This window comes from Leptinotarsa decemlineata, unplaced genomic scaffold (assembly GCF_025532065.1).
Source record: "Leptinotarsa decemlineata unplaced genomic scaffold, Ldec_3_MD MMD2_tig00000251_RagTag_RagTag, whole genome shotgun sequence".
In the NCBI taxonomy this organism is placed as follows: Eukaryota; Metazoa; Arthropoda; class Insecta; order Coleoptera; family Chrysomelidae; genus Leptinotarsa; species Leptinotarsa decemlineata.
The window spans coordinates 605,766-633,545 of NW_027412547.1; the positions used below are offsets into that span (position 1 = coordinate 605,766).

The 27,780-nt window shown below is 36.3% G+C and overlaps 2 protein-coding genes across 3 annotated transcripts; one reads left to right on the forward strand and one right to left on the reverse strand.

The window, feature by feature from the left end:
• Positions 1 to 351: 351 nt before the first annotated feature.
• On the forward strand, positions 352 to 12,793 carry LOC141481625 (uncharacterized). Of its 2 annotated transcripts, none has more exons than XM_074173452.1 (5): positions 352 to 907; positions 2,293 to 2,441; positions 6,175 to 6,499; positions 12,166 to 12,285; positions 12,434 to 12,793. In XM_074173452.1, exons 1-5 carry the CDS (start codon positions 625 to 627, stop codon positions 12,553 to 12,555), a joined length of 999 nt encoding a protein of 332 aa, XP_074029553.1. In that variant the 5' UTR covers positions 352 to 624; the 3' UTR covers positions 12,556 to 12,793. The 2 variants fall into 2 exon arrangements, with proteins under 2 accessions (XP_074029553.1, XP_074029552.1); XM_074173451.1 differs by having other exon boundaries at positions 357 to 907; positions 12,431 to 12,793.
• On the reverse strand, positions 12,572 to 27,441 carry dlt (codanin-1 like protein dlt). Its single transcript, XM_074173446.1, has 11 exons — positions 27,262 to 27,441; positions 27,131 to 27,210; positions 25,771 to 27,070; positions 23,147 to 23,423; positions 19,954 to 20,114; positions 19,395 to 19,895; positions 19,112 to 19,330; positions 16,260 to 16,694; positions 16,044 to 16,206; positions 12,868 to 13,130; positions 12,572 to 12,809 (listed from the first exon to the last, which is right to left on the reverse strand). Exons 1-11 carry the CDS (start codon positions 27,337 to 27,339, stop codon positions 12,684 to 12,686), a joined length of 3,603 nt encoding a protein of 1,200 aa, XP_074029547.1. The 5' UTR covers positions 27,340 to 27,441; the 3' UTR covers positions 12,572 to 12,683.
• Positions 27,442 to 27,780: the final 339 nt, after the last annotated feature.

The following is a 27,780-nucleotide window of genomic DNA, read 5'->3' on the forward strand; positions in this document are numbered from 1 at the left end:
GAGCACGACCAACTCCCGCCAAACGATCAGTTTCCGCTAAAACCGATGAAGCGGAGAGAGGGAAAAGGGTATAAGTGAAAGCACTCGAAGGACCTATAATCAGATCTCGGAGGAATAGGTCGCCCGAAGACTAACTAACTATCGAAACGTCATGAATTAACTTGGTTTGGAATCTTTTTAATTTTCATTTCTTGTTAATATTTTTTTTATTCTCATCTCCTGTTAACAGTTTCATTTTATTTTTGATTTTTTGGTTGTTGCTTGTATTTTATTTCATTATAATTTCAGTTTCTTTGCTTAATATAATGGTTATTTTCCAGCTAATCCCTTTTTTATTTTTACAGATTCTTTCAGGTGTTTCAAATCAATTTATATCATATTAGACAATGGAAGTCCAAACTAATGAAATACACCAAGAAACATTGTCAACTACCTTCAAACAAAAGCTTTTCTACCTCTCCTCAGTTCCGTACCTCGCAAATGCCGGACCGGCATTTCCCTGAACCACATGGCAGAAATCGTCACAAGCGACTGCACACCCATCGCCCATTTCGTCGATGAGAGAATGTTTGTATCGTAAAACAAACCACCCGACCCCGACGCATCATGAAAATCCAATAAAAGATGATCCTCCAACCGAGCAACGTCGAGCTCACGAAAGTTCACTACTACGGCAAGAACGGCAACGACAGAAACCTCCGGATTTCCACGATTTCCCGGGAAGTGTACGAGAACAGCTACAACAGGAACGTCATCATCAAGAGGAACATCTTTGGCCAGAGGTGGGTGTTGAGGATAAACGAGAGGGACGATTTAAAGAAAACACACAAGTATAGGATCGCCCTGTACGTTCTGGTGTTCTGCTCGATTCTTTTGGCGGTCGCTTCGGGGATTTTCTTCTCGCTGGGTGAGTTCTCTAGGTTAGGTCCAAAGTGAGTGGGTTCATGCGGCCCTTCGCTGCAACACGTGCGAATTTATTATGCCACACATCTATTCAAACTCAAAAAATGAATCCAGACATAACGAAGCTTATTAATTTACTGAACCATTTCGTTCATATGGCAAGAGTGAAATTCTCACAGATTTTTTGTAAAAAGGAATCATTTTGCCACCGAGCGGGTGCTATAAACTTTTTATTTCAAATGGAAAGGTGGTCTTGTGACATTTCTGATGAAAGGTGTATTAATTCTCTATGCAATGCCTCTAATTTTTTTCAATTTCGATAACCGGTTGCGGAGTTATCGATGTTTGAATTTTGAACTTGGAATTTCGCCACCTTATGTCAAATTTTTCGACATGAATGTTCGTTCGAAAGAGAAATGAATTCTATAGTGTTATTTTTCAGGACACAAAGGGATAGCATTATATTTCAACCTCGTTGCTAGTTACCTTTAGAGATAAAACAACCATTTGTACAAATGAACTCTTTGAAACTCCTGACAATAAAACAGTCAATTCTTGAACTCCTTTATAATATTTTGGAATGTTTTCGGAGAACAAGTTTCGGTAATTCTATCTTTTGAGTTTCCGTATTTTCCCAGGTTGTGTAACATAAACTTTCGATGTTTTGGTCGGTTTCCGGGTTTTGTCGAGGTCTTCTTTAAAGAATATTACTGCAGTTTTTTCCCAACACCAAACCGTTATTTCAACACCTCGACACGTGTTTTGATCAGCATCACTCCAGTTCTATTCATTACTGCACCAAAGGTTCCAAACAGTGCATCACAAATGATCTTTTATTTAACATCTCGAAGGCCTTCGACCGTGTATGGCACGAAGGTGTTTGTTTCGAAAGTAATTGACTGCTGTTTCGAGAGGGTTTTTTTCTTCCAGTTTGTGGCTGAAAGTTACGTCTTTGCGTGATCTACATATCTTTGTATAGGTTGAGTTAGGTCTAAAGTGAGTGGGTCTATTCGACCCTCCACTCCAACCCGCAAGGGTTTATTGTGGCTCACACATTCTCAACGAAGCCGATTAGTTTGTATGGTGAGTGATCTTTCAGGTCAAATGGTGAGAGTACGGATCTGCAGGACTTAAAAAACCTGATTCGGTCCCCAGCGGGGCAGGCACAAAGTATATGCTCTACTGCTTCATCATTTTCCAAACAGAGGACACACAATTCATCAGCTTATATAAATATGATGAAATATTCATTCAACAAAAAGTAACACAATAAAAGAAGTATTGATTTCAAATTTATATCTACATATTTCCGAAGAAAATACTCTTCGTAATAAAGAGTAATTTACACAGATATTTAGATCAATTTCTAACAGAAATTTGTTTTTTCAGACAAACTGATATTCAAAGAAGACAGCAAAACGTCAAATAAATATAAACTCCAAGAAGCTGTGAGTGATACACATACAACAAACAAAACTCGCGAAGATCGGCTTTTGAATGCAACACGCAACGAAAATCCAGCAACAGTATACGAGATGGTGAGTTCCTGGTGTTTACTTTGAGAATCCAAAAAAAGGCAAGCTCTTTAGGAATTATTAGGCTATACCTAAGGTATTGATGTTTCCAGTGTCACTGTTTTTCGAGTTTGAAAGCCGTGGATTTGGAATTTCTTCCAAAAATCCACGGCTTTCAAACTCGAAAAACAGTGACACTGAAAACCTCAGCCGCGAAAGTCTAAACCATTTTTTGTTGATGTTTGATGTTCGCCTCATATGAAACACCTTGTATTTTCCGGCAAATTTCACCGATTTTTTATTTTTGATTTCACCAAACATTTTTTGTATACGTATGGAAAAGTTCTGTTTTTGTTTGAAGGTGATTGACAATGTTTCATGATGAATTTCACTAGTTCGAACTTCCATTGTCTACTATATAAAATGATTTGAAATCCCTGAAGCAACTAAAAAAGAAGAATTAAAAATGAATAGCTGAAAATAACAATTATATTAAGCAAAATAAACCTGAAATGAAATAATACATAAACTACAAGTAAAAATATAACAATTGAATAAATAAAAACAAAATAAAAATAAAGGAATGAAAAAAGAAAATAAAAATGGAAAAGTGTAGAGATTCCAAGTCACGTTAGTTCACGACGTTTCGACTGATAGTATCTACAATCGTCTTCGGGTGATGACTGGACTGATTCCTCCGAGAGATGACTATTTATAGGTCGTTAAAATACTTTCACTTATCCCTGCTTTCCATTTTCCGCTTCACTGGTTCCGTTGGAGATGACCGTTTTGACGGGAGTTGGCCATTTTTCGCTTGATGATGGGTTTCCATATGTTGCGTATTTCTACGCTGGCCTGGCTGAATACGTTGTTGGACAACATGTATGCGGCTTCCTTGAATTTTCTCCTAAACCAGTGTTCCTCTCTGTGCAAGATCTCAGCTTGAGACCACTCGATGTTGTGTTGATGGGTCCAAACATGGTCTGCTATTCCTGATTTGCCGGTTTCCCCTCGCTGTGTCTGCTTCTTGTGCTCGGCCATGCGAACATTCAATGGCCTCTTAGTTTCACCAATATAGGATTTTCCGCACTCACAGGGTATCCGATAAATGCAATTCTTAGAATCGCAGTCCGCGTTTAGTGGGCTGGTTTTCGTGAGGCTGCTACGGATAGTGTTACCGGATCTGAAACAGGTTCTGATGTTGTATTTGGAACCAATTCTTCTTATCCTCTCCGATAATCCTCTGATGCAGGGAAGTGCAAGCACTGGAGTAGCCATTCCGTTGAAGATCATTTTTGATGATGTCTAGTTCCTTCTCGAGACCTTCCTTCGTATTACAGAGCCCAAAAGCACGGTCTAGTAGAGTCTTGATGATTCCTCTCTTAGTCGATTGATGGTGGTTGGATTCGTGGTTCAGATACTGTCCCGAATGAGTGGGTTTTCGGTATACAGATGTTTCCCACTTAGTGTCGGTCCTCTTCACCAAAACGTCTAAGAATGGCAATTCGTTGTAGATTTCCTTCTCCATTGTGAAAGTGATGGAAGGTCTCACGCTGTTGATGTGTTTCAGGAAGGCACCTAGTTCAGTTATTCTTTTTTAGTTGTTTCAGGGATTTCAAATCATTTTATATATTAGACAATGGAAGTCCGAACTAGTGAAATTCAAAGTTCTGTCTTGCCCACCATACTTTCCAGACTTCTCGTCAACAGACTACCATCTTTTCAAACACTTCCATAACTTTCTCACCGATAGAACCTTTGCCAATCAGAACCAGGCAAAAGTGGTCTTCATCATCATTTCTTGGCATGCAACCACAAGTTTCCGAATCTAAGCGATACGGAAATTCTGCACTAGGCAAGGAAGGGTTGCAAACTCAATTATTTAGAATCCTTGGAAATTCACAAGCATAAACATTGCGGGTGCAACCTGTTAAATGACCAAGTCGATTTAATTTACTCTCCGGTTTTTAAATTGGCACATGCCCATTGTGAACTGTAAATTCAGGTACTCAATCAAGTACCTGAATGGTATATATTGGTGAATGTAATGAATCATTGTTAGTTTATTGTTCAAGTTTGAGAATGTCCATATAGGACGAAACTGCAGTTAACGTTAGTTAACTCTAAGATAATCGAATATGCCATTTACACACAACTTGTTGAATTTTTAGAAGTCAATGATATTTTGAGTCCACGTCAATTTGGCTTCAGAAGAAAGAAATCAACCTCTGATGCTATAAACTCTCTCACAAATTACATAAAAGATGCATTTGACAATAAAGATAAATATATTGGTGTATTCACTGATCTCACTTCGGCATTTGATTGTGTGAATCATAAAATCCTCTTAGACAAATTATACTGGTATGGTATTAGAGGGGTGTGCCTAAATATGATAAAATCATACTTGACTGAGAGATTTCAAGTGGTAGAATACGGAGAATCTCGTAGTCAAAAAATGAAACTGATAAGAGGAGTTCCTCAGGGCTCCATATTAGGACCACTTCTCTTTCTTATATATATTAATGATCTACTACATTTCTTCAATTCATTAGATATTAAGACTACCATGTATGCAGATGATGCAACCTTGAGCAGAGCAGTGGACGTACTTAAAACTCCTCAACGTACCCTAAATAATATCCTGGACAAAGCACGATCTTGGTTTGGATCAAATGAACTGATTTCAAATGAACAAAAAACAGAAGTACTAACTTTTGAAACAAGAAACTCAAACCAAGCTGATAAAACTGCAGTTAAATTTTTAGAGGTTTATATTGACACACATTTATCGTGGGTAGAACATATAAATAACATATGTACCAGGCTGAGTAGGTCAACATACGCAATTAGAGTAATTAAAAGTTTTGTGAAGCAGAATGCAGCCCTCACTACATATCATTCTCTTTTTCACTTAGTTCTAAGATATGGAATAATAACCTGGGGCAGTGCATCAAAATGTCATCTGGAAAAAGTGTTTATCCTGCAGAAATTCGTTGTAAGAGGTACAACTTCTGTCAGATGGGATGAAACTTGCCGTCCAATATTTAAAAATCTCAAAATAATGACACTGTATTCAGTCATTGTTTATGAAAACCTACTACATATTCGACTAAATATAAATAATTACACCTATCGTACAGACATACGCCATCATGATACTAGAAATAAATCAGACATCGTCATGCAAGCAAATAGACTGAAAAGGACTGACAATATTGGCCTTAAGCTATACAATATTCTGCCACTAGACTTTCGCAATTTGTCATTCAATAGATTTAAGTACTCTCTGAAGTTTTTTTAACTGAAAATCCTCTGTATGATATCAATGAATTTTATGGAAGTGTCCAATTGAATAGAGATGCCTTCAATGTGGACACCTTAATAATGGGTGTGTTCCCATTTGACTAATATGTATGTGTATTGTAATTTAAATCAAATGTTTGTACTGAACTTCTTAACGATCTTGATATTCTTGATGATCTCAATATTATTTTTTTCAACCTTATGATTACCATCTAATTCTCAAATTCAATCATGTAATGTAATTTGTTTTAATGAGTATGTTGATTTGTTTTAATGAGAATTTCTTCGTATTTTTTTTTTTCTCAATTCATGACCAACATTGATTGTGGAATCTTAAGATGTATATAGCCTGATTTTGATTGCTCCATTTGTTTTGACATGACTATAAACCTTGTGTTTCTCAAGACGAATAAAGATATTATTATTATTGTTATGATGATTATTTTCGTAGGAAAAGAAAACGTACTCTCCTCCGTTTTGCAATGACTGTATTTCTGGTGTGGAGGTATGTTTGAAAGTTGAAGAAACTGGAAAGCCACGCTGCGTTCTGGCTGCCGACTGGAACGATCCTACAGGTTGTGGAGGACTTTGTAGCATCAACACGCACTTCTGTCAAATCCTCGACGCCAGACTGAAAGTCTTCCAGTGTTCGCTTCTGACAGATACTCTCAAGTGCCCCAAAGGAGCTTTCAGCTGCGGAAACATGTGCATATCGCAAGAGAAGAGGTGTGACGGGGTCATGGATTGCTCGGATCTTTTGGACGAAAAAAATTGCGGTAACTATTAACGTGTTAGGAATCGCACGTTAAAAGGTTAGACCTCGTTAATCCTTAGCTCGCACAAGTCTAAGCTTCTTAGGGTTGTCGCTCGTAGGGGTGCGACAGCTGGTTAACGGAAAAACAGATTTAAACGGTTTTTTTTTAATGGCGAAACATTCCGGTGTGAGATTTTACACATTTTTATAACTCGACATGAATGTTTTGAAAAAGGACTTAGTTGTGAAGGATATCTCGAATGAGAGTTCGTTAAGAAATGTTTTTCGTTAACCAGTTGTCGCTCCCTTAGAAGACGAAACTTTTGCGAGCAAATGATCAATGAGATCTTACTTTTTAACGTGTCATATCATTAAATTTCATCACAAGAAGGTTTCGTTGACTGAAAATATCTATAATCATATTTCGAACGATTCCCATGAACAAAATAATTTTTTCAGTGTCACTATTTTTCGAGTTCGAAGGCCATACATTTTTGGAAATTCCTCCTGACGTTTCGCTGGTGCAAGTAGCAAGGTTCGTCAGAGGTTTATACATCCTGAGTCTTTTTTCTCCGGGGACTGATACTCAGGATGTATAAACTCTTGAAGAAGCTAGCCACTCGCACCAGCGAAACGTCAGGATTGTACATCCTCCCGAGGAGTTGTCCTCCTAGGTCATCGTCCATCCTGTCCATCCTGCATAGAGGTGTGTCCACTAGCCCCATATTATGGAGGTGTTTCCTAAGTTGACAGTCAGAAATCCTACTGTTAAGTGGATTCGGTCTGTTCACCTCAAGAAAGGAAGGCCTACCTTCTTTGGAGTCGTTTCCAGGAATTTCCCTCCCGTTCTCCGGTATAATTCTTAGCCAGTATTTTCTCGGTATAGGTGCTAGCCATTCGGTCTTCCATATTGCATCTGAGACCTCTTTGCATTTACTCTCCAACTTGCTGGAGGTGGTGTGCTTACCATATATCGCTCCGTCGAATCCCCTTAAGGATATCAAACAAAATCCAAGACTGGCAAGTCTAGGACCATATCTCAATGTCAAACCACCGCTGGCTTATCTAATCCACTGTAAAATCCCGTGACCCGAAGAGGACGGATGTAGCTCTCTACAATCGACTCTTAAGAGGAGCTCTGCGGGAAACAGAGGTCCTGACTCCTGGCAACAATGAAGAACTGGAAAGGTACACGGTATCTGTCCACAACAAAATAGACACTGCCTACAAGGAATCCTGTCCGAAGAGGATGGTTCAAACAGATGGCACAACCAACACATGGTGGTGCCCTGAATTGGAACACCTCAGAAGACAGCGAGAACGACCTTCAACAAGGCAAAACGTACAAGACTCAAAGAGGACTGGGGTATACAGGGTGTCCCTGGACTTCCTCTTTTCCTCTCGGGAATGTATAGATGGGGTCAAAATAACACCAGTACTTCATATAACTTTTTTTCCTAAAATCCTTCGTTACCAAGTAACGGGCCCTCGAAGTTACAAAATGAAAATGTTTTTCTTCGATAACTTTTCAAGTGAATATTTAAAATCATCCAAATTTTGGTAATTGACTAAACAAATGAATTCCTTCGATGAGCTTTCATGCAGGAGTCAGTTGTTTTGCTACAAAGTCAGGAACGGAGTACCCCCGATGGTCCACACCCCAAAACTTTGAAATGACAGATATTTTTCAATATTTTTCAACAAATTAAGGTTACTTGGACAATTTTATGAATAAAAGTACTCGTGTGGAAAGTCGATCGGAGCAACGAGTCTTGATAAAAATATAGTTTCACTCGACGACATCAAACCCGCTCGTCCACCATTATTTGAAATGAATAATTATCAAAGCAGAAATAATAATGATAACGTTAATTCAACAACATTTATCCTGAGATGTCTACCATTATTCGAAAATATTAGTTTTTAAGGAAAATGGAAATGATAGGTAAAATGTTCATAACGAATTTTTATAATGCAAACACGTTTAACTAACGAAACTTAAGAGCCTCAAGAGCAAACAGAAATGAAAAATCCGCTACAGAAACTGCTCGATATGACCACCTTCTCTCTCTATACATTTTCTTAGTCTGCGAAGACACCCTCTCTGTACTTGAAATAGCATTCCAGGGTCGTTTCGTATGGCTTCACAATGTAATGTTATTCTATTCAACAATGCATCTCTTGTGTGAATAGGTGTAGCGTAAACAAGGCTTTTTAGATGCCCCCACAGAAAGAAATCCAATGGATTTAAATCCGGAGACCACGATGGCCATGAATATGGCCCACCTCTACCAATCCATCTATTGTGGAAAATATGGTTCAGATGGTCACGCACAATCAAACTAAAATGAGGAGGAGCGCCATCATGCATAAACCACATATCTCTTCGGGTTTGCAATGGAACATGTTCCAAAAGTCCATTCAAATCGTTCTGAATGAACTCCAAATAACGTTCTCCATTCAATCGGTCCTGTAGAACGAATGGTCCTATAAGATGGTTTCCTATGATACCAGCCCAAACATTCACGTTGAATTTCCGTTGGTGTTTGGTTTGCAATATCCCATGGGGATTTTCTTCGGCCCATATATGGAGATTATGAGAGTTGATTACTCCATCTCTACTGAAACCTGCTTCATCAGTGAATAAAACTCGATTAATAAAAGTCATATCCTCTCTTTGCCTATCCATGAACCAATTGGCATATTCCAGTCGTGCTGGAAAATCTTGAGGTGTCATGGCATGTACCTTCTGGATGTGAAATGGATGGAGCAGTTGTTCCCTAATTATTCTATGAATAGTGGACTTGGATGTATGGAACTGTTCTGATAGATTTCTGATGCTCATTGAAGGATCATCAGCGACGGCTTCCAAAATATTTTCCTCCAATACAACGGTACGTACAGTCCTAGGAGCGCCCTCACCACCACGTTTTGGCAAAACTGTACCTACAATAATATCGAAATAAAACAACGTGCTCAAATTAATTATCAATTATTACATACCTGTCTCCCTCAAGCTGCGATCGACACGCTCGAATGTTTCTCTTGACGGTACCGTTCGATTGGGAAAATGCTCGGAATACAGATGACGAACTTCTGCAGCATTACAAAATGCTCGTCCATAAAATACATGCATATCTGCATATTCATTGAATGTAAACTGTTCGGCCATATCAAAAAAATTCAAAATATCCTATAGAATATTGACAATACAATGATAGTCATATGACAACGCACCACTCAACAAAACAAAATCGCATTCCAGTTTCTCATTTTTTATCAAAACTTTCTAAAAGGTTTTTTTGTCAACATCTGTGAAAGAAATGGAACATAATTATTCCCTGGATATTTTTCACCTGATCATGTGCAGCCGTTTTTGTAGTTCATTCGTTTGCTTTTTATTAGTATAGTAAATATTTTTTCCGATGTGCGTTTTTTCAGCTAAATTTAGATTCGTGTTAAAGAATTTCTCCCTTAAAATTATAATTATCAGTGAAACTCCTCAACAGTTTAGCTGTGAAGAATTTGAAACATTCGAATGTTGAATTTCATGAGATTCAGATAACTGATCAACACGAAACGTGATTATTCCACACGTATTATGTACATACAAAATATGGAATGAATTCGATATTTCATAGTAGAGTAGCTTGTTAGTTTAAAAACACCACGAATCTACAGAACTTGATATTTCTTTTGAAAAAATATCTGCTATCACAATTGTGACTTAAACTTCCATATAGGTACTGTACTTTTTGTTTACGACTTCATTTTAGCATACTTTGTATTATTCCTGTTATAAATGTTGTTGAATTAACGTTATCATTATTATTTCTGCTTTGATAATTATTCATTTCAAATAATGGTGGACGAGCGGGTTTGATGTCGTCGAGTAGAACTACATTTTTATCAAGACTCGTTGCTCCGATCGACTTTCCACACGAGTACTTTTATTCATAAAATTGTCCAAGTAACCTTATTTTGTTGAAAAATATCTGTCATTTCAAAGTTTTGGGGTGTGGACCATCGGGGGTAGTCCGTTCCTGGCTTTGTAGCAAAACAACTGACTCCTGCATGAAAGCTCATCGACGGAATTCATTTGTTTAGTCAATTACCAAAATTTGGATGATTTTGAATATTCACTTGAAAAGTTATCAAAGAAAAACATTTTTCATTTTGTAACTTCGAGGGCCCGTAACTTGGTTACGAAGACTTTTAGGAAAAAAGTTATATGAAGTACTGGTGATATTTTGACCCCATCTATACATTCCCGAGAGGAAAAGAGGAAGTCCAGGGACACCCTGTATATCAAGCCAACCTCAGAGAGTTCAAAAAAGTCTGCAGACGAAAGCAAAGAGAAGCCTGGAGAGCCTATTGTGTGGCAGTCGAAGACTTTCCACTAGCTTCTAGGCTCCAGAAGGCACTCTCAAATGACCACCATAAGAGTATCGGCATCCTGACGAGGGAAAGTGGCGACAAAGCCGCCAACCTCCAGGAGAGTGCCGAGATTCTTATGGAAACTCACTTCCCAGGTTCTGTCTTTCCTGGAACGACGAACTGGACGGATGTACCAACAAAACACTGACAATACGACTGGCTATCTGCTAGTGCAGTAATTGATGAGGACAAAATAAGATGGGTTATATCGGGCTTTTCCCCCTTCAAGTCACCAGGACCTGACGGTATAAGACCAGCCCTACTTCAGTGGGGACTGGACACTCTTATGCCGCACCTGGTTGGAATATTCAGAGCCTCTCTAGCTCTGAGGTATATTCCCAGTAAGTGGAGAGAGGTAATTTCATTGATAAAGTTGTATTAATTTTTCTAACAGTGTTTCTGTTGTGTCGATGTCATACTCTTGCATACACAGCATACTTTCTAATGATTTCTACATTGTTAGGAATCACACGCTAAAAGGTAAGACCTCGTTAGTCCTTAGCTCCCACAAGTTTCTTAGCTTCTGAGAGTTGTCGTTCGTATGGAGGCGACAGCTGATTAACGGAAAACCAGATTTTGTTGTCGTTTTTTCTAGCAAACTTTTGAGTAAGTGACGGTAGTCTTTCCTCGATAGGGATAATACCAGTGAGTTGGTACAGCAGAGGGTTTGAAGGGTTGTGTCTGAAGTTATTGGGATGCCTTAATGTTGTTATTTTCCTTATAGCCGTTGTTTCAGATGCTTTAATTGTTTTCAAGGCTCTTTGTTTGATATTGAGAAACAGTGTGTGTGAGTATTTAATAAGTGGACGACAGATTAGTTTATATATTCGGCTTGCTGTTGATTTGTTTGTACCTGCTCCTGGGTTTGTTAAACTTGTGGAATGTGCGGCTCTTGCAATCACTTTTTTTTTTTGGTTATTGACGTGGCTGTTGAAATTTAGTCTGGGATCAAGCATAACACCAAGCTAATTAACTGTCGACAACGAATTCACATTCTTGTTCTTTGTCAATCCAAGAAAATTGTACTGACTGAGATTTCACTATCTTTACAATTCTGAGAGAAATTTAATCTACGCCTGTCGCCTCTTTTGGATCCACATTATCAATAGCATCCTTGATTTCTGTCATACTTTCCCAATGAAAACCTTATCAATGATTCCAAATGATATGGTTATGGTTCTGCAGTAAAAAGTAAAGTAGATAAATTATATTTCAAGTTACTAAAATCTATCTAACATAAAATCTTTTCAGATTGCAACTTGAAAACTCATTTTCAATGCGGAAACTCCACGTCCTGTTTGGACCTAACCAAGAAATGTGACAAAAGAATCGACTGCTGGGATAAGTCAGATGAAATGGAGTGCAGCACAGGTAATTTTCTTGACGGATGTCTACTTTTAAATTTGATAATTGCGTTTTCATTTCGTAGTACTGGCTCCAGAGTTGTTCCTTGCGGTTCACAATCACAACTCTGCAGATATTTCCGCGTTAGCTTCATATAAACTTATTTTTTCAGCAGTAACCTGTCTCAGTAACGAACATCCTTGCCAAAACAACCAATGCCTGGCCAAGGAAAAGTTTTGCGACGGTACTCCCGACTGTTCGGACGAATCTGATGAACCAGAGGGATGTCGAAGGTGAAATTAAATTCAGAGGGTTTGTAATAGCCACATTCTGTATTTTTTATATAAAATCAGCCTATAAAATAAAAACAGCCACTTGGTCGAGACACTTAGTCAATAAATACATAAAAACAGTTAAAAATGTTCTCACAAATCTGGACAAAATTCAGCGAAGAATTCGACCAGTAACAAAAATTTACCGGCGTCTCCTCCTTTCTGTCTGTAGTCTTCGGCGAAACACCGGAAAAAGTAACAAACATCTTCCAAAACAGTCTAGTAAAAGAAAAAAAAATAATAAAATGTTACAAACACTAAACTGACTCTTACTTACCCTATCCCAGTCCTTTTTGAAAAATCCCGTACACTGATGCTCGAAGTTATCGAGAGAGAGCGCATTGTATTTGATTAACAGCATGACAAACTTCGAAAACGCCTTCCAAACTGCTCTTCTGTCGCTGGATTTTCCTAATAGCGAAATGTTTCTGGGACACAGTAGATTAGCAAAAAGGTCCTCTGTGGTTCCGTAATAAAACTCCCAAGACTTCATAAATAAGTTCATTATATTCTCTGTACAGATGTTATCTTTGTGAATAACTGAAAAATCAGTAAATAAACCAATTACAACGTTGAATGAAGTTTATGAAGAGGACATTTCCTGATGAGGTTTCATGATAGTTATATGGAGAACCAAACAAAAATTTTACCACGTATCTATAATTTTATTATTTGAAAAGTCGATACTGTTCTTGAATTATTTCTATCTGGCGTTTTTATTCAAGAAAAGCTATTCATTACTATTGTATCATCCCTAAATAATCTAACTGTTGCTTTCAAAGTAAATTTGTTAGTGACCTGATGGAAATTTAATAAAGTTGTAGGCCAATAATAGCTTCTTATGGTAACCCAAATTTTATTTTATTCATTTATCCACAGGATCAAAACCCGTACAATAAAAAAAATAATGAATGAGAGCCAATATGAAACAATGTTTGGAAATACGTCACTAGCTAGTAACGAGATTTGGGGGCAAGGGAGATTACGACCTCGTCCTCGAGTCATGTAAGAACAGTTCCAAGTGATTCTTAAAAATGGCTCCGAAACAGGAGCCGAAAAGATGAAAATTACAGACGCGGTTCAACCCGGACAACAGTATATCAAATTACCGACCGCGGAAACCTATCTGAACACATATCTATATACATTTACACAAAATTTAGTAATTTTATGTCTACCTATACAAGATTACATTTTAACAAACATACTGTTTGTATATGTGCACATGTATATATGTACTTAACAATTTATTAATATTTACAGTTATTTTTTCAACAGAAAAATGTCTGTAGGCAAGATGTATTTCTAATGACATTAAACATATATATCTCTCTCTCATGCCATGCAATTTTTTTGAAAATTTTGGAAACGAAACGTGTGGTAGCGAAATCGATATTGAAAATTATAAATATCTCTCCAGCGTTGTTGAGGAGGTGTACCTTTTTTACTTGGAAAAGGTGCGGGAATTAGGTTTTTTCGTGAAAAGCACCAAAAGTTTACTGTCAAAAAAATTAGGGCAATTTGAAATAAATAATGACAGCGGACGCAGCGCCCTCTAGATGTTACATGAAAATCAATACGAAATTATAATTTCCCACGTCAAAGAAACCCTGGGTACCAAATTTCGTGCAAATAACTTACTTTTTGCTAGTCATTTTTAAAAACCAACAAATTTAATTTCAACACTATGTATGTCCGAAACGAGGCATTTTCGGGCACAAGTTCATATTGACTTTTTTTCTCAAAATTGTCTCAGGCAAATGTCACTTAAATATTTTAAAGTACTTGTGTTACGCCCTGTATAGGAATTATTATTATTGATAAGTTGGTTGAGGCTTTCACAGCCAAGATTTTCAGTGTTACGATCTTCGTTCGGGTTTGAAGGCCGTCGTGGTTTGGAACTGAATCCTAACGTTTTGCCAGCACGAGCGGCTGGCTTCTTCAGAGGTCTATTCATCCTGATAGTTCACCGATGACTAGTGATTTCTAGTTCGTAAGCTGTATTTATGTTGACACAGGTAGCCCGCCTTTCTAGTTGGTGCGTTGTTATTGGCCGAAGTGTTATTACCTGTTACATTGCGTTGCACTGCTGCCACCTTAGCATCTGTGGCCGAAGTGTTATTACCTGTTACATTGTGTTGCACTGCTGCCACCTTAGCATATGTAGCCGAAGTGTTATTACCTGTTTCACTGCGTTGCACTGCTGCCACCTTGGCATCTGTGAGCGAAGTGTTATTACCTGTTACATTGTGTTGCGCTGCTGCCACTTTAGCATATGTGGCCGAAGTGTTATTACCTGTTACATTGCGTTGTACTGCTGCCACCTTAGCATCTGTGACCGAAGTGTTATTACCTGTTACACTGCGTTGCACTGCTGCTACCTTAGCACATGTGGCCAAAGTGTTATTACCTGTTACATTTATGATGCACTGTTTGGAATCTTTGGTGTAGTAATTATTATTACTGTAAATAACGATTTGGTGTTGGGAAAAAACTCCAGTAATATTTATACCTGTGACATTGCATTGCACTGCTGTCACCTTAGCATCTGTGGCCGAAGTGTTATTACCTGATACATTGCCACCTTAACATCTGTGGCCGAAGTGTTAATACCTGTTTCACTGCATTGTACTGCTGCCTCCTTAGCATATGTGGCCGAAGTGTTATTACCTGTTACATTGCGTTGCACTGCTGCCACCTTAGCATCTGTGGCCGAAGTGTTATTACCTGTATCACTGCGTTGTACTGCTGCCTCCTTAGCATCTTAGGCCGAAGTGTTATTACCTGTTACATTGCGTTGCACTGCTGCCACCTTAGCATCTGTGGCCGAAGTGTTATTACCTGTTACATTGCGTTGCACTGCTGCCACCTTAGCACCTGTGGCCGAAGTGTTATTACCTGTATCACTGCGTTGTACTGCTGCCTCCTTAGCATCTGTGGCCGAAGTGTTATTACCTGATACATTGCCACCTTAACATATGTGGCCGAAGTGTTATTACCTGAATCACTGCGTTGTACTGCTGCCTCCTTAGCATTAGTGGCCGAAGTGTTATTACCTGATACATTGCGTTGCACTGCTGCCCCTTTAACATCTGTGGTCGAAGTGTTATTACCCGTTTCACTGCGTTACACTGCTGCCACCTTAGCATCTTTTAGTTGGCATTTCAAATCCGATTAAGCGTTATCGCCTCCTCTTTTCTGTTGTAGTTTTCTGTACATTTATGGATTACTATGGTTTCCCGTACAAGCCGACTATGGTATCCATGATCGTAGGCAAGTAGTTTCACATCTTCAAACAGTATCGTATGATCTCCTTCACTAAATTGTATTTTCCTGGTGGGCTTAAACAGGCAGAAATCACTAGTCATCGGTGAACCATCAGGATGAATAGACCTCTGAAGAAGCCAGCCACTCGTGCTGGCGAAAAATATAACTCAGGAAAATTGTACATACCCAACAACAACGAAAAATCGACAAGAGCGGTGCATATATTAGCGGTGATGACTTCATTCACATCACAACGTTCGTTAAGAGTCGCGGGTGCATCCTGTAGCAGCTTCAGAACAGCCTCTTCTTCAATACTCGAAGGATCATCGATGAGATCGACCGACAAGTTCTGAAAACAGAAAAGAAACTGATTCGCTGAAAACGAGACATCAACCATCAAACCTTTATCTTTTCCAGCAAGTGAAACCCACTCAGAGCGTCCTCATTGTGGTTTTCTTTGCTTCCTAAAGCTGGCATCGCGAAAACCGCTTTATCTTTGGCTGGTTTCTTGTTTTCGTGGTACAGTGATTTCTGCACTTCGCTGTCGAAGTCTCTAGTGAATATGGAAATGGTGACGTGCATGCCCAGCCACTGCTTCACTCTTTCCTTGCAGGTTTTTGCAGCTATCGAGACACAGGCGGATTTCGTTTGTGGCAGCGAGTCTATCGCTAACAAGGCGTCTATGGTCGCCGGCAATTTTTCGCTCAGTATAGCAGACACTTCCTTGTGGCACTGCTTGTGAAGAGAAGACAAGCTGCATTGCGCTATTTGGGCCGCTTTGGTTCTGAGAGTGGTCTTAGAGTACATGTGATGTTGCGGAGATCGAAATGATGAGCACTTGTTCGAGAAAAAGGCAAAACTCATTATCCTGATTTTTAAAGAAGGTGATTTCAATTAATAATAGTAATATGCTTTATTATCATAAAACATCATCTTGTAGAAAAATCTTGGGTAGTAAATACTTTAAAAATGCAATATATACCAAATGTAATTAAAATAAAAATGGTGCATGGGTACAAATTATGTTAAAATAGAGGATATAAAAGATATGTATATATATACTAAAACCAATAATGATTGAGAGTAGAAGTAAGCCCAGTTGACAGCAAATCGGGGGCGTGCTTATTAATTTTTGAGAGGGTTAAGAATGAAAGAAAAATTCTTAGTACAATTAGTTAAAATATTCATACACATTTTTTATTTATTTCATTAAAACTTTGCAATATCGTAATTTACCTAATCGTTGTAGTCATTAGGTGGGCCTTATGAAAACGGAGTAATAATCGTGGTAATTATAGTAGGTACCAAATAAATTAACAATATTAATAAAATACACAATATATATATATATATATATATATATATATATATATATATATATATATATATATATATATATATATACTTTTTTTCACTATTGGGTTGCAGCAATTGATAAGTGAACTCTTTATAACTATTCTCAAGCTTTCGAGTAACTTAAACTCATCGTCAGGGGTACTAGAAAATACAAATTACAAATTTTTGATAATAGAATATAATATAAATGTAAATGTACAAATTTTCGTCTAATCTTCAACCCCAGATTCGTCACTGTTGCTACCGCTATCATCAAAGTGAATTATGATTGGTTCAATATTGTGTTCAATACGGTTGTCTACGTCCCACATTTTTTGCTCCTCTTTTAAAACATGCTGCATGTATTTCTTCCAGTCTTCTGCAGAAACAGTTCGAATAGCTTCTTGTAGGTGATGTTGCACGTCCACTAATTTAAATGTTCTGTTCTGTTTTGGCTTCTTCATCAACTGTGATTTTTTTTCGTCCGCTACTAGTTTTTGGCGTTTGTACGTCCCCATTAATTTCTGCTTCTCTTAGTATTTTGTAAATGGATGATTTTGGTACACCGGTATAATCAGAGCACATATCAACTAATTTATCTTTTGTAATTGTGGAACTTAATGATGTAGAAATGCCCGGTTGGTTATTCAGAGGTACACACGTAGAATTACAGCACATATGCACAAAGTCATCTTTTGGTGGCTGATGATCTCTTTCAAGACAGTGAAATACTCGCAGTACAATTTGTTTTTCTCTTACTGACCGAGACTCCGACCGTTTTACCTTTTTCGACGTGGAAGGCCCGACCATGTCTCCCATTTTTTGAGTAGTTTGAGAACGGTGTAGAAATATAATTATGTAACGCTTAAACACTTATTAGCACTATTATTTTCACCAATTGTTATCACAACACGTCGATTGCTGACTAACTTAACTGTAAAATGTACAATTCACGCTGTATAATTCACAAACCAATGATACGCTCATGGCTGCAAGTACATTAGTGAGGACTGCAACGATGAGATGGAAGTTACGGTAAAGTGACAAAGACAGAAATATCGTTGCGTACAGCGTTGCCACTAGTTGTAATAAATATCTAACACTATACAGAAAATAATGAATTTTAACTGATCAGTAATCAGGAAATGTATAAGTATTACTCATTACAAGCTCATTACTGATTTTTGTCATGAATAATACCTTTTAATCGTACTAGTATTGTGTATTATCTATAATTTGCCACAACCTACAACTCTACTGCTTACTATATTTTGATTCTGCTATAAACTGGTAGTGTACTTGACCGATAAATAAATAAAATAAATATGTATGTTTGTTTGTAACTCTAGAATTATCGACATTATTGCTTGATCTATTCGCGAGCAGATGGCGCTGCACATAACCTCCTTGATATTTCTTGATCTACTCGCGGGCAGATGGCGCTGTACGTAACTATCGAGATTATTGCTTGATCTATTCGCGGGCAGATGGCGCTGTACATAACCTCCTTGATGTAATTCGAACTCACTTTTTAGCTTTTTAAACTATATTTATTCTAACTATATAGTCTGATAAGTTTTATACACGCATGTATGTTTGATGCCTTGTAAAATATTTGATTGATGATTACATTTCATTATCATATCCCTCACAAGTTAGTTTGTATGTTTTAGTCGGCCACAGGGGTGCTATTTGTACTATATGAACTTGAAAATGACATTGTCTTAAATGAATGTTTTAAAAACCGTTGTTTTCCATGGCTGATCTTGACTATGAAAATCATGGTGAAATAAAAATGTTTTTTTCAATGGATGCCCATGTAAGAGTTGATCTCAATGCAGTAATTGATTATTTTTCAGAATAACCATCACTTCCTGATTTTGTAGCAAAAACGAAAGAAAATGTAAACAAATACCTACATTCTGCTGCTTTTCCCTCGCCGGAGACAAATCCTGCAAGTCCTTTCTCTCCGACTCCAAAAACGATTTGAGTTCCTGCAAAGCAGCTTTTTTGGCCGCAGGTACTATCGAATGACATATGTGCTTAACGCAAGCCGATGCGACTCTTTCACTCACAAACTCGACCGTTTTCCTGACAGAAGAGGGCTGGCCATTGAAAAAAGCTTCCTCCAATAAATGCTGCAAGAAAAATCGATACGTCACGACAATATATCTTCAGCTACTAACAGATTTGTGGACCTACTGCTGAACGCTTCTGGAGCAAGACTTCCGAAGACTCCCTGGAAGTAACTGGAGTGATATGCCTAACTGTGGTAGCTCTCTGCGACGAACTGCTGCTTAGTAACTTCTTAATTTCGTCCAGGAAGGGGCAACAAGTGTACAGCACATTCTGATCCACTATATTGCAATTGTCCAGAGTATTTCTCTTTGGTACCTGGCAAGTTGGACTACTAGTTTCGGAGTAGAAGTACTCGGCATCAGGAAAATGGGACAGTTCAAAGAGCCAACCCAAGGAAAACCTAACCAATGAGATGTTGTAGTTGTATGACTTCTTTGGTGTGGATTGGTCGTAAGAACGGTACAATTGAAACAAAGTTCTGTATACCGGGATGTAATAGGGCAAACGTAGAGTCACATGGTCAAGCATCGCGAAGTACTTCACCAACCAAGGAATCGTTAGCACGATGGTGTTTTCGGAGATTGATCGAAGCAGTAGCTGCTTGATATCGAAAGCAGGAGTAATCTGAAACATATGACTGAGTTACAGTATAAATAATGAGTAGTTCAAGTGAACTTTTTACCTGACTCCTTAGTCTGATGTGGGCTATCAACAACTTCTCTGACATGTTGATTTCTGATTTGTAAGGCAACGATTCGATGAATCCCAAGAACTTTGCGAGGACCCTCAGGTATTTGAGGGTCGAAGCAAAGGACTTTATAGTTAATGTGTCGATATCGGTATCTGGAAAAAAAAAATAACAAACAAAAATTCCGGATTAATTTGAAAAGATATTCATTGTTTTTATAGATATATCTGATAAGTGCACTTATATTCATGTTGATAATAATGTATATGTGTGTATATGTATGTATATTTATATTTTCTTCAAGTTTCAGTTCTGATTTTTTTTGTGTGCTCTGTTCGTGCTAAGTTACTATATAGTTCTTTTTGAATTATTGTTTTTCCCCTGCTATAAACATTGTGTTTCTCGGGAAAATAAATTGTTATTATTATTAAAATATTTTCATTGGAGAAATATTTGAATAATCAAAAGAGAGAGTGACTATATATTTCACAATCTATTGTAATGAATCTAAAGCCGGCCCTGACCGTTATCTCAGACACCAAACATATGACTCACCGCGACAACTCTAGATGAGTGCCGAAACGACGAGAGAGATCTGCAGTGATCGTTGCCGCTATATAAAGCCGGTCTCCCGTCCCTATAGGGAGGGAGTCTGTACTTAGAAAGTGAATCGTGCGTTTAAAGAAAGAAATCTAACTGTTGAGATAAATTAAGCGTTAGTGTTGTATATAAATTATTTGTGATAGTGAAATATTGTTAAAATAAGTTTGATTAAGACAGTTAATTCACATATATATATATATATATATATATATATATATATATATATATATATATATATATATATATATATATATATATATATATATATATATATATATACAGTGTGGTACCTTTAACTGGAATAAATTCAGTAGAATTGTAGCAGAATGTTTCTTGCAAAATTCCTGAGACAGGTCGATTTTGTTTTCAAGAGAGATACATTTCTACATTCTAATGAACCAAATTACATGCATCCCTTACATAGGGTAGCTACCCCCTAAATTTTTTTAAATAGCAATAAGGGTTGATTTGTATTAAATTTTAAAGACATATTATTCCTCTAAACAGCAGTGCTCGATTTTTAAAATTTCTTCGATTAGTTTCCGAGATACTATAAATTTAATAATTTGCATAAAAAATTAGCATTTTTCAAATTATCCTCATGTCTTATGAAAAATGCGCAGCTTTGAAGAAAATGTTTAAACAGGTCGATTTTGCCTTCAAGGGATAAACATTTTAACAATGTTATAAATCAAATTACGTACACTCCTAAGCAGGGTATGAGGATAATTTGAAAAATGCTAATTTTTTATGCAAATTATTAAATTGATAGTATCTCGGAAACTAATCGACGAAATTTTAAAAATCGGGCACTGCTGTTTAGAGGAATAATATGTCTTTAAAATTTAATACAAATCAACCCTTATTGCTATTTAAAAAAAATTAGGGGGTAGCTACCCTATGTAAGGGATGCATGTAATTTGGTTCATTAGAATGTAGAAATGTATCTCTCTTGAAAACAAAATCGACCTGTCTCAGGAATTTTGCTAGAAACATTCTGCTACAATTCTACTGAATTTATTCCAGTTAAAGGTACCACACTGTATATATATATATATATATATATATATATATATATATATATATATATATATATATATATATATATATATGTTAACTCGAAGATTCTCACGGATAAAGTATGATGAGCTGTTTTCTCGGGTTTCGCTCCGTGTTCTGTGTATTTTCTCCCCATAAGGATTATTTTCACAACGTTTCGGCAAAGTCTCATTTGCCATCTTCTGGTGATGTCTGGTTTTTTTCAAAATAATCCTTATGGGGAGAAAATACACAGAACACGGAGCGAAACCCGAGAAAACAGCTCATCATATATATATATATATATATATATATATATATATATATATATATATATATATATATATATATATATATATATATATGTATATATGTATGTGTGTGTATATATGTGCATATATGTGTTATATATGTGTATGTATATATATATATGTGTATGTTATTTTGTGTAATAGTATTGTTTTCATATGCTTTGTCAATAAGATTTTTTTCTTAGACAATAAAGTACAGTGATTGATTGATTGATTGATTGATTGATTTAATTCGTTATACTATCAATATCTCTATAAATCAATACGAAAATAATTCTGGATGCAGATATAAAATGAACTTGTAATAAAGGAACACACTACATCAATTTTTTTTAAATGTGTATTCGAGACTCTACCTCTATTAGTGAATTCCATTTTTTCATTTATCATTATTATCATTTTTTGTTTCTTACACGAGTCACACATTTACATATACATGGGCTGTTCAAGAAATAAGGTGAAAGTTAGAAGGGCGTGACGAATCAAAGGATTTGCATCAAATTTTGTTAGATAGATAGATATTACTCTACATATTACTAGAGTTTTATTGCAACACCAAACAGTTATGTTTAACACCTCGACACGTGTTTCGAGCACCAAGTTATCATCTTCAAGGGGAAGATTCAGGTTAATCTTCCTATTGAAGATGATCACTTGGTGATCGAAACACGTGGGAAGTAAAACAGGCTGAAACTTCCATCTGTTTGTGTAAGTGCAATTTGTTACCATCCATTTAAAGTAGAACTCTTGTGAATGGTATCTGATTTTATTCCATAACGAATGTTTGAAATACAAACGGAGTAGAGAAAAGTATCTTCTGTATAATTCAGTGTTCATATAAAAGTATTTGTTTCGAAAGAATTTTTTCTTTCGTGTAATTCAATGTTTATATGAAAGTAGCTGTTTCAGGAGGACTTTCTTCCAGTTAGTGTCTGAAAGTTGCTTCTTTGCATGATCTACACATCCATGTATAGTTACTTATTTTCAAATTGATTACTTCCTTCCTTTCTTTGAAAGATTCCCACACTTATCGTTATATTATGACCAAAATCACCAAAAACCTTCGTAAATTGAAGCCTACATGTTATTTTGATATATAAGCTGTATATATGTAAAGTTTCATCTAAATTCCTTCGGTCGTTTAGGCGTGAAAGAGCCGCAAACATACATACATACATTTATCCATCCTCACGAACATTCACATTTATATTAGTATATAGAGATAATTTATTCACCGGATTCATTTAAGTCTGTGCAGCTAAACTTGGTGTCGTTGAGTTCGATAATCTCTGAAATGAAAGTATCGCACAAATGTCGGTTGAAAGCATGGTTAGCAGCTGTCAGTATGAAATCTTTGTAAAACTCTTGGTGTCCTGTAAAAAGTGGAAGAGAATTCAAACCGCTGGAAACTTGCTTAGTTACCAGCCGATTTTTCAAGAGGTTCAGTTTGTTCGAGTCTATGTTTGGTAGAGATGACAGAAAAGGGAGCTGTTCCTCAGAGAAACCCTCTTCCTGGAAAAATAATTATAATTTTTATTAAAATAAAACAAGCTATCCAATTATTTATGCAGATGACACTAATTTAATCATCACTGGACACTCAAGGGGGGAAATACAAGACAAAGCTGACGAATCTATCAAAAACATAACCCAATGGTGTGGTAATAATAACATATCTCTGAATATAGACAAGTCAATAGCTGTTTACTTTAATACAAAAAATGCCACTGTGAACCAGAGCATACTACTTAAAACTGAAGAAACATCATTAGAAAACTCGACCTGTACAAAATTTTTAGGGGTGCGCTTGGATCAAAAACTCACATGGAACGATCATGTTGAACATACATCCTCAAAACTGAGCTCATATTGCTTCATTATTAGAAACTTGCGTAACACAGTGTCAATGGAAGTACTGAAACTACTATATTTTGGCCTTATTCAGTCATGCCTGTAATATGGTCTGATTTTCTGGGGAAAAGCCCATAATAGTGGTCAATTATTTATCACTCAAAAAAAAATTATAAGGTGCATGCTGAATTTATCTAGCAAAACATCTTGTAAAAACCACTTTGTTGAGCTGGGTATTATGTCATTACCAAGCTTGTACATTTACTCAATAATTGTTCACATCATAAATAAACATAACTCTCTCAAAACAAGAAAGGATGTTCACAATCATAATACGCGGCAGAAGGACACCATCAATTTATGTTTCTCTAGATTATCAATCGGACAGGAGAATCCCAATTATATAGGAATCAAATGCTACAATAAAATATGTGAAATTAAGAAATTTAGAGAACTCAGCACAAGTTTATTTGAAAATTATCTAAAACAGTTTTTAGTACAGAAATGCTATTATTCAGTTTAGGAGTTTTTGAATGAAAATTTTGACTCGGACCACGTGAAACAGTAGTCTTTTGATTCAAATTTTTAATAAATAATCCCAATTAGTATTGATAAACTTATATTTCATTTATTAATTTTTAAAGTGTGTACATGTACCTATTTATTTATATTAATTTATTTTATTTTATGACCAAAAAGTGAAATTGTAATATTATTATAACCTACTTATTAGTGACGATTCCCATAATGTATGGTACTTGTAACATTCAGTGGAAAATAAATTGTCTTGTCTTGTCTTGTCTAACTGAACTTCGAATGATCTGTGATGATAGAGTTTTCAGAATTCTGTATATATTGCTTGTACGCAAGTTTTATATCTGTGTTCATAGGGAGAGACTTGAGCTCTTTCAAAGAATATCAAACATTGCGTTTAAAATAGTGATGTGCTAATTTTCATAATGTTTTGTTTGAAAATCTGGTAACGAAATTATTTTTCTGTAGTTACCGTAATATTCCCAATATATAACAAAAATTTACTGATACGGTGATGTTCAAAACATGTTCTCCAAAGAGATTGTTATTATTGTGGAATTAATTTGAAAATGATGAAAATAGGTGAAAGTCCGAAGCATGCATTTGTGGAAAGAAGGTGGTCTTTTATGAGTTTTAATAGCCACAAACAAATCGTTGAAAAATCGGTTTTTGGACATTTTCAAGATGTTATTAACCAAGTCCTTCTATTTGATAATTACCAAATTATTGTAAGTAGATGTAGTAATTATATAGTTTTTTGTTGCAATGGGGAATGTTCCTCAATTTGGATTATTACAGCAAATGCAAGTTTAAACAAAATAAAGTTGAGTTTTAATTCATGAGTTTTTCAAATTCACTTTGAAAAGTATTCAAATTGATGTTTCAAATGTTGGGTTTTAATTTTTAAAGGGATTTGTTTCTAATTCACATATTGGCAACAGCGCCTATATCAAGTTGAAATAATTTACAGGTACCTAGATATTCTACTTTAAAAAAGGAAAATTATCTTTATAAATCAACAATTAAGGCAAAATATAAATTATAGTTCAATACCACCTCCACAAGCCACATAAACAACAGTTGTTTTGTTATTTATTTATATAGAGGAAGATAGGTTAGGTGCACAAAATGTCATATGTCACAGAATGTCTCGGAACTCGGAAAATAAATAAACAGAACATCACGCCTCTGAAATATGTCATCTTTTTTTGTCTCATACAGGTAACAGATTCATTGTCCTTTATTAGCTATAACCGATGTTGCCAAATGGTGAAATAGAAACGAATCCCTTTAAATGTTGAATGCATTATTTCATTCCTTTTTTTCAAGTATTTAAATAATTTTTTAAAGAAAAAGGTTGAAATGATAAATTTAAAATGCGTTGTTTTAGAGCTCTCTTATGAAAACAACTTGATTTTCGTCAGGAGGAACATTCCCCATTTTCTTATGAAGTTGATTTTTGGAGTTAACTCACCCTTTGAGATTTTCCACAAGTACTCAACAGCTGTGCTTTAAACAGCCTCGAAAAGTGCATAAAGTTCACCGAGTTGCCCTGCAAAACAAACAGCGTCTTTATCTTACCCCCCAGACTCGCTGAAAAATTCCACCCCTGAGACAAGTGATTGGTCTCCCATATCCTGATAATCTCGTAGAAAAGATCTCTCTGCTTCCTAAAAGAATGAAAACAAATATCATTTGGGAAATTTTCCCTATTGTCAGTATCGGAATTGAAACAGACATTCGTCTGGGAATCATAAGATAGTTCTATAATTCTTTCTGTTTTCTTTGTGGATATCCTCGCCAATTTTTCGGAGAACTTTCTTGAAAACTTTTGCAGCCTGCTGTTGAGTGACAACAAATTTAGCGTTGATTTGTCATAGGTTTTCAAGACTTCTAGCTGAGACTCGAGACACTTCACAGCGAAATACACTATATTATGGATACTTTCGAAAATATCTGAGCAATTCAAGGCTTTCTCAACCAATTGTGGTTTTTTAAATTCGCTATTCAGAAACTCCACACCCAGTGAATCGTCAAAGGACTCTGAAACATACCTCTTGCTCAGGAGCAAGGATATCAGGTAGTAAATCTCACTAGTGATATTCAAAACCAGGTAGTTAGTCAAAATTATAGTATAAACAGATGCCACTCTGTCAATTGAAGTCCGATAAGTCACCAAACATAGTTTCGGTTCTATTTCTTGCCCCTGGCCAACTGATTCACCTTTCTTTGCAATGTTGACAACCGGAGCATCCTCCAAACGTTTCGATAAGATTTTCAGACGCTCTTCGCTCAAAAAATTTCGATTCTCACTCACATTTTCTATAGAAACCTCTTTCGTTTCAAAGTTATTGAAGCTGTTGAGGTTCGTCTTGAAACTTTCGCTAGCTTCCACTTCGTTGATACATGTCGGAGTGATTCTCTTGCTACTCTTTTCTGGGGTCTTCCCTTTGAAGTGTTTTTTTTTCGAGGATGATTTCCTTTGTATAATGTAATCTCCTAGGCAAATGGGAGACGACCGCTTTGTTAAACTTTGGTTCCTGTTTTTGGGAGTTGCAAACTTGTTTTGGGTTTCATATAGAGGTGATACCGGACTGTAGTAGCTATTACTTAGTTCTGCATTTGGTTGTATCTTGGAATACTTTGGTGTGCTACAATTTACCTCGACTACTACTCCTGTAAAGCTCTTTTCTGAAGGTTTGTCTAAATTGTTCTTTGAGTTGTCGCCGATTTGGCTAATTCTAACAGCTGGGCTATCAACGAACTTGTTCTGACTAAAAAAAAACAAAAATATTAGGTTAATGGATATGGACAATATTTCGCTATTTACTTACCACGGTACCTCCTCGTGTACGAAATTGAGAAAATAAGTGAGAAAATCTGCTCGAGAACACTTCAATTCAGGATATTCCTCCTAAAAGTAAACTAGGTTATGGTTGTATTTATTTTTTATTTTTGAAAATACCCCAGATAAAAGCCATGTCCTGAAACTTTCCAACTCAATATCATCGTTTACCAATTTCATTAATAGAGTGGCAGGCATTTTAAAGTGAATTACTGAGTTTGAACTTGAACATAATTTAAAATCATTGAGCGGTAAAAAGTTTAGTTTATTGTCCTAATACGCCCTCTATCAAAATCAAAATATAAGAACAGCGTTGCCAATGGAGAATTATCAAATTCCTCAATTTCAGGATCAAATTCCAAAACACACACATATTTTTTTAATATTTTGATTTCAACAGGTACATTAGCATCAATTAAAATGTGTGTACTGGTTGCAATTTCAAAATGAAACTTTGAGTTCTAGATAATACTCAATTCAAAATGACAAACTTTATATCCACCAAAAAAACGTTCCTCTGGCGGTATTTAGTGAATAATGAATCGTTATTTCTCTCAGTTTCTATCATTCACAGAGTGGACCTTCCATTTGTCAAAATTTAAGAATCGGATGCTTTCTAAGGATTGACTTTATCAATAT

What these genes read in the sequence shown, in the direction of transcription:
- LOC141481625 (XM_074173451.1), top strand. Translation starts at nt 625, where the DNA reads ATGATCCTCCAACCGAGCAACGTCGAGCTCACGAAAGTTCACTACTAC. An exon ending in GGGGATTTTCTTCTCGCTGG is followed by an intron (nt 908 to 2,292) that starts GTGAGTTCTCTA and finishes TTGTTTTTTCAG; the next exon opens with ACAAACTGATATTCAAAGAA. An exon ending in TGAAATGGAGTGCAGCACAG is followed by an intron (nt 12,286 to 12,430) that starts GTAATTTTCTTG and finishes TTATTTTTTCAG; the next exon opens with CAGTAACCTGTCTCAGTAAC.
- dlt (XM_074173446.1), bottom strand. Translation starts at nt 27,339, where the DNA reads ATGCCTGCCACTCTATTAATGAAATTGGTAAACGATGATATTGAGTTG. An exon ending in GGACATGGCTTTTATCTGGG is followed by an intron (nt 27,211 to 27,261) that starts GTATTTTCAAAA and finishes GTTTACTTTTAG; the next exon opens with GAGGAATATCCTGAATTGAA. An exon ending in CTTGTGGAAAATCTCAAAGG is followed by an intron (nt 23,424 to 25,770) that starts GTGAGTTAACTC and finishes TTATTTTTCCAG; the next exon opens with GAAGAGGGTTTCTCTGAGGA.